General features: G+C 43.6%; 1 protein-coding gene across 1 annotated transcript in view; it reads right to left on the bottom strand.

Moving 5' to 3' along the window:
• Hmgxb3 (HMG-box containing 3) overlaps positions 1 to 14,509 on the bottom strand; it is a 50,359-nt gene that overhangs the window by 2,032 nt on the left and 33,818 nt on the right. The window contains exons 12-19 of the mRNA XM_075968538.1: positions 13,543 to 13,844; positions 12,718 to 12,845; positions 7,999 to 8,130; positions 7,055 to 7,239; positions 6,038 to 6,257; positions 2,768 to 2,901; positions 2,058 to 2,174; positions 369 to 578 (exon numbers count right to left, since the gene is read on the bottom strand). Coding sequence (XP_075824653.1) covers positions 369 to 578; positions 2,058 to 2,174; positions 2,768 to 2,901; positions 6,038 to 6,257; positions 7,055 to 7,239; positions 7,999 to 8,130; positions 12,718 to 12,845; positions 13,543 to 13,844 — 1,428 coding nt within the window. The remainder of the gene's footprint in view (positions 1 to 368; positions 579 to 2,057; positions 2,175 to 2,767; positions 2,902 to 6,037; positions 6,258 to 7,054; positions 7,240 to 7,998; positions 8,131 to 12,717; positions 12,846 to 13,542; positions 13,845 to 14,509) is intronic.

Raw genomic sequence — 14,509 nt, 5'->3', positions numbered from 1 at the left:
TAGATTTTGCTTATAGTTCTAAGACCACTGTATCTACACCTCAGGAGGAATGCCCCACAGCACACTCATGGTGCAAGTAAACAGCGTGCTTCAGGGTGACCACACCTTCCCCAAGGTAGCAATTTCCTGGCTTCTGGGGAAAGCAAGCTCTTCTCATACAAGATGCCTGTGTAGACTACTCCAAGCACACTAAATGACACACTGTAACCTCTACTGTGGTAAGTCAGTAAATCTGACTGGTGCATCAGGATAAAGTACTGATGGAGAGAAAGAAAGGTAGAGACAGTTCCCAGGCGGGTCCTCCTGATAACTGGGGGTGGCCTTCCTGCACCCCAAGGATTTCTACCTGCTCTTAGGACGGGACTCACCACAGCTGGCTCTGTAGGGCTGGAGAAACAGCCCTGGTTCTTCCCCCACATCTGACTAGTCAGCTCTGGGTAGCAGAGGTCAGCACATAGGGCCACTGGTGTGGCCATATCTACCACATAGACAGGTGGCCAGTGGCGGGAAGAGGCAAGCAGATCCACATGGTCACGAGCACTTTCACCTCGAACAAGATACTTGGAACCGCAGACCACCTGTGGGAGACGAGTGTGTAGTTCAGAGATAAGTGGCCGGCACGCAGGGGGTGGAGTAGGCCCTCAACTCACTTCTTTTGAGGAAGACTAGCCTCATGACTGAAGCCAGGGACTATGACATTTGGTCCCTCTCCTCCTCCTCTCAAAAAGGATTACTATTGTGAATGCAGGCTTGTGCATGCCACAGCACACATAGTGAGTCTGAGGATGGCTCAGTTGGTTCTCTCCTTCCACACTGGATTCGGAGGTGAACTCAGGTTGGTGGGTTTGCCTAGCAAGCACCTTTAGCCACTGAGTCACTGTGTTGACCCTCCCCTCCTAGTTCTATCCCTAAAGGAAGTCACCAGCTCATCCTTGTCCTGAGAACAGCTAGGACTTAAGTTAGGCTGAAAGATGCCTTAGAACATCTCTAAACCCTGCACCATCCATATCATCCTACCAACTATCCTGGCAATGTAAACACACAAGGCTTAGGGCCACTGGACTGAGCCACCAGTATTCGGAGCAAGATTCCCATTAGACCTCAACAGGCTGTCCAAGCAACAGCCTTTGCTGGAGCCGAGTAAGCACGTCCACCAACACTTCCCAGTCACTCCTGTGCTGTGCAGATCTGAGCATCCTGGAGAACTCTGCCTTCACACTCACTTCTCAGCCATGTCCACATGAAGGGCTCCCTGCCACAGTCCCAACAAAGCACTTGAATCCCTTCTCAGAAGATGACTATGGGCACATTTGAACACACTCCCTCAGCAGTGTTCATCTGCCAGAGAGCAAGCTTCAAAGCCCCTGCCCCCAGCTTTGTTCAGTGCTTGGCTGCTTCACCCTCCTTTTATGGCCAGTTCAGCCTGACACTCATGTCATTATGAACTGAATCTGTTGACAATGCCCACTTAGTCCTGGGTTTTCCATTCTGGTATCTTCCCAGGCCAATTCTGCCCTACATGACCTATCTTGTAGCCTTTTCTATCTACCCTAGCCATCTCCTTCTAGGGCATCTGGAGTGATTTCACTGCCCTATTTCCTGTTCAACACTATCCTAAAGGCCTCTGACCATGTTCAGAATAACATGGTCACAGGAGTCACTTCTCTAGCTCTCTTCTGGGCTCTTCCTTTATCCCCAGGGCCTGGTCTTCTCTGGCTGCCTCAAGATTGCAGGTGCACCCCTACTTCCTACCTCAGTTCTTCAGTTCCTCCAGAGCTAGCATCACAAGCTGTGGTAACTTTCTTTCTCCATGACAATCGGAGGTCAACTAAAGAAGAACAATATCTCTGCCTTTTATCACTGTACAACTGGGCAACTCAGGGTCAGCAAGTAGTAGGGTGTTTAATATATATATTAATGATCCAAGCTCCCTCTCCAGCCTCCCAAATGGCAATTATCCCCTGGATGTCTTAGTCCCAAAGGGATCAGCTGGATTCTCTGTAGGCAGTTCAACATTAGCAAGCTCAAGCCATGCTTCATTCATACTCCTTTCTTACCTGATGGGGGCACACTTTGTAGATTTTACCCCCTGTGAAGTGAGTGGGGGGTGGTCTAGCTCTGGCTCCATTCTGTACAGATTCGTAGAGGGCCAATAAGGAGAAGCAGAGCTGATCCTGGAGAGAAGGAAAAGGCTAAAGCTCAGGCACAAATGCTAAGGCTCAGTATCAAACATCTCTCCAAACCCAAAGCACAGGGATCTGCTGCTAGGCCTTAGAACCTCGGCAACCCCTCCTCTAAATACAGGTAAACTTCAGGAAGACACAGGAAGCTGTCAGCCTATCTTGTCAGAGAAACATTGAAAGAGGAGGAACCACAGGAATCTGAATTTAAAAAAGCATATTTTCAATAGCACAGACAGCAAGTAAGGTACTGCTAAAATCTGCACACAGCATACAATCTACGTTAACGACAGCCATTTTTGAGCCTAACACCAGTCTCTGTGTGAAATGTTCTTTACAAGAGCCTTGTAAATTTCCAGTTGTTTTGATTTTGTAAATGAGGTTAATCAAATTTAAAATCACCTAAGTCTAGTCTAGGCATCACATACATGCCACCATCTAGCTCCCGCTATTTCTTTGGTTTCTTCACTTCTAGAACCCAATGCCCAGCACAGGGGTCCAATGATATGGGCTTTATCACTTGTACAGAAGAAAGATTATCCTTCCTGCTCCCAAAACCGGTATCCACAGCTGCTCCCGACACTCACCCTGGAGTCTTCCGGGCCAAATGGGATGCCACACTGCTCCAGGAGGTGCTGTAGTTCCTCCCCACCATAGGAGCTAAGTTCCTCGAGCTTGCAGGTACCGTCCTGCAGCAATCTCACCAAGGCACTGCCATTACCTGCAACACATAATATGGGAGGTGCTGCTGACAGTCACCTGATACCATGGTGCTGGGAGAGGTGGGGTAGTAGGCAGGTCTACAGTTTCACTGCTGTCTGAAGGCTCTCAGAACTGGACCACGCCCCTGAAATACCTACATCTGACAACAGAAAAAGTCATTGCCAATAACCCTGAAACAAGTCACCTTTTAACCCACAAATACTGTTTTCAGAACCAAGAGCACAGATGCTTCATATGCAACAAGAGGAACAAGAGCTATTACTTTAAATTTATTCTACCTGTGAGTGCATGCATGCATGTTGGAAGAAGGATGCTAGTTTGTCCCAGCTGCCCCGAACTGAAATAATCACACAGAAACCATATTAATTAAATCACTGCTTGGCCCATTAGCTCTAGCTTCTTATTGGGTGACTCTTACATATTTAACACACTTCTATTAATCTGTGTATCGCCACTGGCTAAAGTTCCAGTGTCTGTCTCTGGTGGGGCTACATGGCATCTCTCTGACTCTGCCCTTCTTTCTCCCAGCATTCTGTTTAGTTTTTTCCCGCCTAGCTCTGTTCCCCTATAGCTCTGCTCACACCCAAAGCAAGTTTCTTTATTAACCAATGATATTCACAGCATACAGAGGGGAATCCCACATCATATGCATGTACATATGTGAACCATGTACATGCCTGATGCTTACAGAGGTCAGGAAGGGCATAAGATCCCTTAGAACTGGAGTTTCCAATGATTATGAGCCACCATGAGGGCTTCCTCTGCAAGAGCAACAAGTGTTCTTAACCACCGAGGCCTGGGCAATAGCTGTCATTTAAAAAATGCTCTTTATATACTATACTCCTGACCTAGCCTAAAGAGAGCAGAGGTCAGAGACAAAGCAGCTGAAGGGAGGAAGTAGCTAATGTTAAGAAACAATATTTGCCCCATCAAAATCCCAGCAAAATTCTTCAAAGACCTCGAAAGAATGGTACTTAACTTCATATGGAAAAGCAAAAAAACCCAGGATAGCCAAAACAATCCTGGGCAATAAAATAACTTCTGGAGGCATCACAATCCCTGACTTCAAACTCTACTACAGAGCTACAGTACTGAAAACAGCCCAGTATTGGCATAGAAAACAGACAGGAGGACCAATGGAACCAAATAGAAGACCCGGAAATCAATCCACACATCTTCGAACACCTGATTTTTGACAAGGAAGCAAAAAATATCAAATGGAAAAAAGAAAGCATATTTAACAAGTGGTGCTGGCATAACTGGATATCAACATGTAGAAGAATGAAAATAGACCCATATCTATCACCATGCACAAAACTCAAGTCTAAATGGATCAAAGACCTCAACATAAAGCCAGCCACACTGAACCTTATAGAAGAGAAAGTGGGAAGTACACTTGAATGCATCGGCACAGGGAACCATTTCCTAAATATAACCCCAGCAGCACAGACACTGAGAGAAACAATTAATAAATGGGACCTCCTGAAACTGAAAAGCTTCTGTAAAACAAAGGATACGGTCAACAAGATAAAACAACAGCCTACAGAATGGGAAAAGATCTTCACTTAGAGGTCTGATCTCCAAAATATACAAAGAACTCAAGAAATTGGACATCAAAAGATCACATAATCCAATAAGAAAATGGAGTACAGACCTAAACAGAAAACTCTCAACAGAGGAATCTAAAATGGCTGAAAGACACTTAAGGAAATGTTCAATATCCTTAAGTCATCAGAGAAATGCAAATAAAAACAACTCTGAAATTCTATCTTACACTTGTAAGAATGACCAGGATCAAAAACACTGATGACAATTTATGCTGGAAAGGTTGTGGGGTAAAGGGAACACTTCTGCATTGCTGGTGGGAATGCAAGCTTGTACAACCCCTTTGAATGTCAGTATGGTGATTTCTCAGAAAATTAGGAAACAACCTTCCACAAGACCCAGTAATACCACTTCAAAAAAAAAAAGTTATTTATTTATTTATTTATTATGTATACAGTGTTCTGTCTGCATTTACATCTGCAGGTCAGAAGAGGGCACCAGATCTCACTACAGATGGTTGTGAGCCCTCATGTGGTTGCTGGGAATTGAACTCAGGACCTCTGGAAGAGCAGCTAGTGCTCTTAATCGCTGAGCCATTTCTCCAGCCCCAGTAATACCACTTTTGGGTATATATCCAAAGGATGCTCAATCATGCCACAAGGGCATGTGCTCAACTATGTTCATAGCAGCTTTGATGTCATAGCCAGAACCTGGAAACAACCTAAATGCCCCTCGACTGAAGAATGGATAAGGAAAATGTGATACATTTACACAATGGAGTACTACACAGAAGAAAAAAAAAAATAACAACAGCTTGAATTTTGTAGGAAAATGGATGGAGCTAGAAAACATTATTTTGAGTGAGGTAACCAGACACAGAAAGATAATTATCACACATATTCACTCATAGGTGGTTTTTAAACATAAAGCAAAGAAAACCAGCCTACAAACCACAATCCCAGAGAACTTAGACAAAAATGAGGACACTAAGAGAGACTCACATAGATCTAATCTACATGGGAAGTAGAAAGTAGAAAAAGACAAGATCTCCTGAGTAAATTGGGAGCATGGGAACCTTGGGGGGAGGGTTGAAAGGGGAGGGGAGAGGCAGGGAGGGGAACAGAGAAAAATGCAGAGCTCAATAAATATCAATAAAAAAAGCCAAAAAAAGAAACAATATTTGTAGCCAGTGTATCACACAGAGCACTGACAAACTTAGTACTTCATTTCTAGGCTTTTAAAAATTAAAACAAAAATAAAGTGCATTATACTTGGCATAGGAAAATGACTGTTCTTTGCAAGTTTCTAACTATAGATGTGACATGCACCAGAGTGTGGATATCACTTTGGGTTATAATGCAAAATGTAACTTTCCTTTTTAGAGATAGAGTTCATTTTGTAGTCCTGGCTGGCTGGCCTTGAACTCACAGAGATACAACTGCTTCTGCCTTCCGAGAATTAAAAGGTTTTACTACTATGCCCAGACAGAGATTTGTACTGAAGACACAGTCCCTGAGCTGGGCCTGGTACTCTGCCACTGCTCTTTCTCGCCATCCTCTTAACACCAAAGAGAAACCAAGTGGTCTTACCAGGTACTGGCTGCACATCCAGATTTTTGTCTTTTTCAGTGTTGACGACCACAGTTCCTCTCATGAGCGGTGGGAAAAAGGGAGCGATAACAGAGGCGTCGAATTTGGTGATGGGGATGCTTGTGGGGAAGGCAACCTGCTCAATCACCTCTGTCTCCATGGTAGTCCAAAAGTCCTCCACGTTTACTTCACTGGAGCCCAAGAATTCTGGCCAGGTAAACTATAAGATAAAGTGGTCAAGATAAAAAAGGCAAAGAAAGAAAACAAAATAGAGATAAAAATAGGGCAAAGTTTATGAGTTACAGATTAGGAACAATACAGTGTGCACCCTATATATTGTACCAGGAAAGCAGGGCTTTGGGGAGATCAAGAACCTGACAGCCAGGATACACCCTCACTCCCTCTCACACCACAGCATGCTCTGGACCAAAGAGTAAAACATCTCCTTGTTTCTACAGCTCTGTTCATGTCATTTGTCAGAGACCTCCCCTGACTACCCTCTATAAAGAGAAACCCTTTCTCACCATCCTGTTCCATTACTACTGAAAACAATCTCTTTCCTATCCATCTTTCCCAAAGCAGAAGTTGTCTTCTGTCTCCATGAAGACAGAAGTTTTGGGGATCATTTTTAAACTACTTTCTAAGAAGCCTAAAGAGTGCATGTAAGGGCTAGGAGTGGAGCTCAGCAACAGAGCACATGCTTAATATGCACATAGTTCCCAGTTCAATTCTTAGGTAAAGGAAACATATAAGCACTGGGGTGTGTTTGCCTAGCATACAGGAGACTCTGGGTTTGATCTCCAGCATCACTAAAAGAAAGAGGGTGGGGAGGGAGAATAAAAAAGGAAAACCAACCAACCCTGTTTCTTTCTGACCATTCTCAAATGAAATACTGGTTGTAGGAGGAAAAAGCCACTGGACTGGAGCCATGTATTCTTGGGAACAGCATGCAGGAGGAAAGCTGCCCAAATGACAGGACAGTTCTGAAAGTGGGTATGGTGGCTGAGAGGGACTTACCTCCACACTCTTCAGTGCTAGCACATTCTCTTCATTCCTATGAGCCATTTCCACTTTGGGGGCCACACCGCAGATCCCACAGATCATATCATTGTAGTCACGAACAGTGAGACACTCAAAAGCCCAATAGCCATTGCACAACAGCTCCTGCAGCTGGCTCAGCTCCTCTGAGGTCAGTGTCTTCTCTGGAAGGACAGCAAGAGGTCACAGAAAAAGACCCGAAAAGCACCAGATAAGCCAGAGACAGCAAGAACAGCAATCTGCAAGAGTTCTGGTGCAGCTCCAATCAGAGGACAGCTGCTGTGAACTAACACCTCCTAGGTACTAGATGTTAGTCTGAAGGTTTTGAATATACTACTTAGACTAATTCTTACATGGTTTTAATTTTTTATGAGTCAGGAGCTATTACTGTCTTCTTTTATGGTCAGATAAGCAAAACAAGTTGTTCAAAATCACACTGCCACTATGTGGCAGAGTCAAGTCTCAAACACAAGCCTACATGGCTGTCTGTCTCACCACAGCAGACAAAGCACAGAACTGAAGCCTGTAGAAATGGGACAGACCAAGAACAAGCAGAGGAAAGCAAACAGGCAAAGAATTTCTAGGTAGCAAAGACCCAGATCCCTAAACCTGGGTCTCCACACGAGCCTTGGAACTGGAAGACATCAAGGAGCTCTGTACTTAGAATGAGCCCAACTAATATACCATAAAGCCAAATCCACATATGACTGATGGATATGATTCGAAAAGTCAGTTGTAATTTCTTGTTAAAGGCCCTGATGCATAAAACGTTTTTCAAAGTCAGTTTATAAAATTCTGAAGGAAGAATATATTATTAGAAAATCAGAAATATCTCCTTTCCAAAATACTAGACTCTCATTCCAATTGAAGTCTATCACTAAAATTCAGTTCAGTGTTCAGGACTGGACCTGGAATGACCTTACCTGTCTGCTCCTGCACAGACTTCAGCACAACATTGACAGACATTCTGGGGTCCTCTCCCAACTTAATCTGGTTCCGAATTGCAAAAAGTAAATCCAGGCTTACTAGCAACTTATTCCCCACGTTAAAAAGACCTGCAGATTGAAAACAGGCAAAGGGATTACTACTATAGCATTAACAGTGCAAACAATGTCAACTACAGGGGAGTAAGTCACAGTACAGTCCTAAAACTGAACAACACATTTTACAAAAAGACCTAAGCATTCTGAAGTTGTCTATAAGCCACTGTTGAATGAAACACTATTTATAGCATTTTTTTTTTAAATCTTAATTTAAACAAGAAGCCTTTCTCTATCTCTGTCTCAGTGTCAGGTCCAGAGGTGCCCCTCTTCCCTCTCTCACACAGCTGCACCATGGATGTCAGGGCCTCTTAGCGCAGGGACGTGGTGGGTCTAGCACAGGCTCTAAGATCACCCTGGGGATAAAAAGTAAGGTGAATTGAAGTGCAGTCCAGACCAGTAAAATCAGAGTTTTTTTTTCATTTATACAACATAAGCATCACCATGACAAAAACAAATTCTGGAACGTGCACTCCCGGGCCTTTCTAGGTGTGACAGCAAAGGCTGAGAACATAATACCAAAGCCCTGGCCATTCAAAAATTAAAAAGAGAAAACAAACAAATAAAACCTTTTGTGTCCCCCAAATCATCACACACAAACTTAAAAGACCATAAACAGAGAAAACTTGCAAAAAAGCCAAGAAAAACGAAACCAGAGGCAGATAGATCTCTGTAAGTTTGAGGCTAACCTGTTCTACATAGCAAATTCACAAATATAATTCACAATAGAGTAACACTCTCCTATTCTCCTTAAAGTCATGTAAAAAAAACTCTATTCTCTTGATGAATGAAAAAAAAAATCAGTATGAACCCTTAATCCAAGCAGAGGCAGATAGATAACTCTCTTTTAAGTTAGAGGTCAACCTGTTCTACATAGCAAATTCCATGACAGCTAGGGCTACCAAAAAACGAGAAAGACAAAACAACAGAAGGCAGTATATACTGGCAAAGATAAACAATGGAACAATCTAATGTCTCAAAGCAGTCTCATGTACATAGGCTAGGGATTTTCAGTAATGGGACAATGGACATCTATAGCCAACAAATAAATCTGAACCTTACGCTTTATATAAAGGTTAAAATAAGGAGCTAGGGAGATGGTTCAGCAGTTAAGAGCATTTACTACCCTTGCAGAGGACCTGGGTTTAGTTCCCAGCACCTATGTTATAGCTCACAACCGCCTTATATAACTTCAGTTTCAGCGGATCCAATGCTCTCTGGCCTCTGTTGATACCAGTACCCATAAGGGGCACATACATTTATGCAGGCACTCATATATACACATGGCATAAAAATAAATACATAAAATCAACAGTTAAACAGATGTGGATTATATGGACTGGGAAGGCAGTTCAGTCAATAAAGTGACTATCTGTTCTGGGTTAAATCCTTAGAACCCGTGTGTAGATTAACAGGAAGTCGGGCATGGTATTACACATTCGTTATCCCAGGAGAGGCAGAAACTGAGGCTTGTGAGCCAGCCACCCTAACCCACATAACAGACCTCCGGCTAGAAAGACATTAAAGGACTGGAAAGATGTCTCAGTGGGTAAAGTATATACTATGCAAGAGTTAGGACCTGAGTCTGGATCCCCACAACCCAGGAAAGGGTGGTATGGCAGTGTATCTGTAGCCTCGGCACTCCCAGATGGGAGGCAGAGAGAATTCCTGGACCAACCAGCCTGTCTGAGGCAGCAGCCAACAAGAAACTGTCTCAAACAAGGCAGAAAGTGAGGACTGACACCCGAGGCTGTCCTCTGGCTTCCCCATGTGCACCACGGCACACACTAATACACACAGAAAGGCTAAAAATAAATACTTCTTCAAAAACACGTATCCACCACTGGGCAGTGGAGAACTACAATGCAATACCACTGCATACACCAATTAGGATGGCTAAAAACACCACCTCAGGCAAACATTCTCACACACTAATGGAAAGAATGCAAAATGATAAAGCCTTTTTGGAAATGGTTTGGCAATCAATTATAAAACTAAACATACACTTACCATTTGAATCATCATGTAGTCACTTAGAAGTGACAACATCTGCTCACAAACAATCCTGTAAATGAAGGCTTGGAGCAGCTCTATTCGTGACTGGAAGACATTCTAACATCGCTCAGCAGGTGAATGGACAGACTAGCACATCCACACAGAGAAGACCAGTCACTGATGAAAAGGACATGCACTAATGCACAAGAAAGCCCGGAAAACAGGTCAGAGGACCATACTCTATCGTTGTGTTTACACAGCATGTTTTGGTAGAGGAACTGCGAGGGTGAGAATGAAGCAGCTACTGTGAGAACCTGACTTCACAGACTCCATTTTAGAGAGGGGCTTCATCTTAAGCCATATAATGAGCTGGGGGATGGGCGATCTCAGCTCCAGAGATGTGCTGCGACAGCAGAAATATGAATAGATACTGTAAAAATAGTCAATTAAGGAGATAGGGAGCAGGGCCATAAAATTTAATGAGGTCCAGATGTTCCTAGGAGGCATCCTGTCCTTGAAGATAGATACCTTGTCAGTTATTAATGGCTCTTTGTTAGGTTTTTGTGCCCCAAAACTGACCAATGGTTTCAGAAACTACCTTATCCTATGCCCTTCTTACCTAATCCCAAGATGAAAGGACACAAACTCCCCTGATTATGGCATTTCCCCTTTAAAAAGTTCTACTTTTTTTTTCTTTACACTTCCTGCACCCACCATGCTGGGATGCTGGAAAAGTGTTGGCCCAAACTTGAGCTTGAATAAAAAACCCTCATGTAATTTGCATCGGAAATCCAGCTCCATGAATTCATTTGGGGACCAGAAACTTGGTCATAACACTACCAAATGAAGTGAGTTCAACTATAAAGGAACAAAACAAGAGGCTTGACTGTTTCAGGACTCAGTGCATGTCTAAGAGGAAACTCACAGAATATCAACAAAGAACAGCTACTCTATGTAACTTCTCTTTTCTTCTTCTTTTTCAAGACAGGTTCTCTCTATGTGGCTCTGGTTGTCCTGAACTCACTATGTAGATCAGACTAGGTTGGCCTCAAACTCACAGAGATCTCTCTGCTTTTGCCTTTCAAATGCTGGACACTCTATGCAAATTTAAAGAATTTTACTTAAAATATATATAATCCTGAGCACTGGCCTACATAGATTACACTGGAGAAAAATGGGCACTTTAAGTTTGAGACACAAAATAATATTAAGTGCTAACTGACAATGTAAGACTTCACAAGGTGGTGGTGGCGCATGCCTTTAATCCCAGCATTAGGGAGGCAGAGACAGGTGGATCTCTTTGAGTTCGAGTGCAGCCTGGTCTACAAGAGCTAGTTCCAGGACAGGCTCCAAAACTACAGAGGAACCTTGTGTAGACAAAAAACAACTACATCTTAATCTTCAGCACAAATTTTACATGTCAATTCAGGATTCACACTCTCACAATTGGTACATGGGTTTTGTTGTGTCTTTGAGGTTCAAAAACAGTTTTAATTGTGTGTTTAAAGAAAAACATCAGGGCAGGAAGCTGTAAATCTCAGAGCTGACCAGAGAAACTGAAGAAGAGGGAAAAGCCAAGCCCGTGTAAACTGACGTGGAGGTTGGCCAACTACAACTCGGATAAGTAACTGTATGTGGAGGAGAGCTTTAGTCAAAGAGTAAGGAAGCCCAAAGCACCAGAGAAGGCAAGTTTAGAAAAGGGAAGAGAAAAGCTGTATATAGTCTAATAGTGATGAATAAAGGGGAGAGTAAAAATACAGAAATTCCACTTTTGAGAATTTGCCCAAAAGAAAGAAAGGCACACATAATTATTTAATTATAAGCAAGACTATAAAATGGAATGCAAACATCTTTATTAAAGCGTTGCTTCCCTACTTGCTAGTAGAGATGACGACGGTGTGGTGCTAAATTACAACAGCATGTTCCACAATATCCAGCCCACTCCACCTCTGTTCAAAGAAAACCTAGAATGTTCTCTAGCTCCTGATGTTCTGTAGACAATGAATGGGTCTGAGGATCAGAGAGGCGGGAACATTGCCGTCTTTTAAACTTGTCTGCATTGACCGGCTTTTCTACAACTAAGATTTGGGCTTTGTTTTGAGACAGGGTCTTGCTATGTAGGCCTGGCTGGCCAAGAACTCACTATGTGACCAGGCTGGACCCAAACTCACAGAGCTCCACCTGCCTGCCTCCAAAGTGCTGGGATTAAACATATGTTGAGAGTTGTTACTTTTAAACTAATGACTCGCCGGGCGGTGGTGGCGCACGCCTTTAATCCCAGCACTCGGGAGGCAGAGGCAGGCGGATCTCTGTGAGTTCGAGACCAGCCTGGTCTACAGAGCTAGTTCCAGGACAGAAACCAAAGCTACACAGAGAAACCCTGTCTCAAAAAACCAAAAAAAAAAAAAGAAAAAAAAAGAAAAAAAATAAACTAATGACTCCAGAGAAGGGTCTCACCTGAGGAAACTGACTGGGGCTGAGGTAATCAGGAAAAAGACTGCTTCTTCAGAAGCTGCCAAGAATAGATGCAGTGCACAGAGGGGCAAAGCTACAATCAATATCAAAACTTGTTCTGGGATGGTAAAGACAGAGAAGGCTAGCACCTACCTGTGTAGATGTCCATGAAACTGTGCAGGGCCAAACAATGAGGGTTCAGACACATCTTCACCTGAGCAGTCACCACCTGCAGCCGGTTAGCTGTCAGGAGCCAGCATTCCTGAGGCCCAGCCAGAGAGCTAAAAGCCAGAACAAAAACCAGGAGGGAAGTCAGTTTCTTTCTGCAAGCGACAGGCTTGTAGTCAGAAGCAAAATTCTCCAGACTTTACTGCAACCAACAAAAGGTGCTGGAGCTGTATTTCCAAGACTGTCTAGCTGAACGTCTCCATTTCATTGGGATCTGGGCTGTGAAATTGTACTTACAAGGTGATCTGACTCTCAAGTTGTTATATGACTGAAAACTCCAAAGCTGCACTGGGCAGGACAGACATAATCTAAATCCTAGGCTGGTGACAACAAGTTTTAGGCATCTCTAAAACGGACTGCCAATTCAAGAAAAAAAAGTAAAAAAAAAATTATTTATTTATTTGTAAGAGGTATGGTTTGCCTGCATGTATGTATGTGCACCATGTGTGTGCTGTCTGGTGCCCATGGAGAAAAGGGCATCAGATCCTTTGGAACCAGAGTTACAGATAGTTGTGAGCTGCCATGCAGGTGATGGGAAATGAAGCCGGGTCTTTTACAAGAACAAAAATTGCTCTTAATCTTTGAGCAAACTCTCCGGTCCCTGATTGCTAGTTATTTTACCATTAGCAATTGAGAAGGTAAAGGAAACGTAAGGAAAACACAAGCTATAACTGTAAAGCTGTCTGAAGAAAGAGGCAACGTGAGCCAAGTGGGACGGGGCAGCTAGAGGCAGGGTGAAGTGGTGCTTACTTTTGTCCCCCCTTGAATAATGGGCTGCTACAGAGAAGGCACTGCGTGGATGGAGACTCATAATAATTCGACCAAGAGGTCTGCTCGATGGTGACTGTCTCCTCACTCACGTTGGACAGGATAAGTCGAGAGCTGTTTAGTTCATGAATCAAGGCGAAGACCTCAGCCAGCTCAGACTCGTTCTCAGGAATCTGCAGGACTTTTCGCAGCAGCTGCAGCGTGGACTGACGCTGGATCTCCCTTTGGGCTGTGTTCAGGGCTTCTGTGGTATTTGGCACATCTGGGTGTGGTGAGCTCACCTCCTGAGAAAGGAGTGGATCAAATCATTAAGCAGGGGTAGAGAGACAGCCTCAGCCCAAAGCCATCATTCTGCAAAGAGCAGAGGGATGGGCCCATGCCTGGGGTGGGGAAAAAAAGTTCCTATCAGTTCAGCTAATAACTCCCCACGCCACTAAAGGCTCTCCGGAGCTCAATTATTCTATCAACAAAACACATCTTGTAATCTTTCGAAACCACTGTACAGATTAATTGAGATACTGCGCAAGTCAATCAGCAAAGTGACTGTATTTCAATGAGGACCCACTGATGCCTAAATATGTAAAAAGTCTTTGTCTTTAATTCTGTGTGGCTTCAGGGCCAAAGGGAGTGTTATACACTACTGTGGTGTGGAAGGTCCTTCTGTCTATGTGTTGCTTTTATTGGTTAATTAGAGTTATAGGGGAACAGAGCTAGACGGGGAAAACTAAAACAGAATGCTGGGAGAAAGGAGGCAGAGTCAGGGAGAAGCCATGGAGCTGTTGCCAGAGAGACGTGCTGAAACTTTGCTGATAGGCCATGACCTCGTCGTGATATACAGATTATTAGAAATAGGTTAAATTAATATGTAAGAGTTAGCCAATAAGAAGCTAGAGCTAATGGGCTGAGCAGTGATTTAATTAACACAGTTTCTGTGTGATTTTTTGGGGGC

Source organism: Microtus pennsylvanicus, chromosome 4 (assembly GCF_037038515.1).
Source record: "Microtus pennsylvanicus isolate mMicPen1 chromosome 4, mMicPen1.hap1, whole genome shotgun sequence".
Classification (NCBI taxonomy): domain Eukaryota; kingdom Metazoa; phylum Chordata; class Mammalia; order Rodentia; family Cricetidae; genus Microtus; species Microtus pennsylvanicus.
Note: the sequence above shows the minus strand (reverse complement) of the source record. Positions and strands in the feature narration are given on the sequence as shown.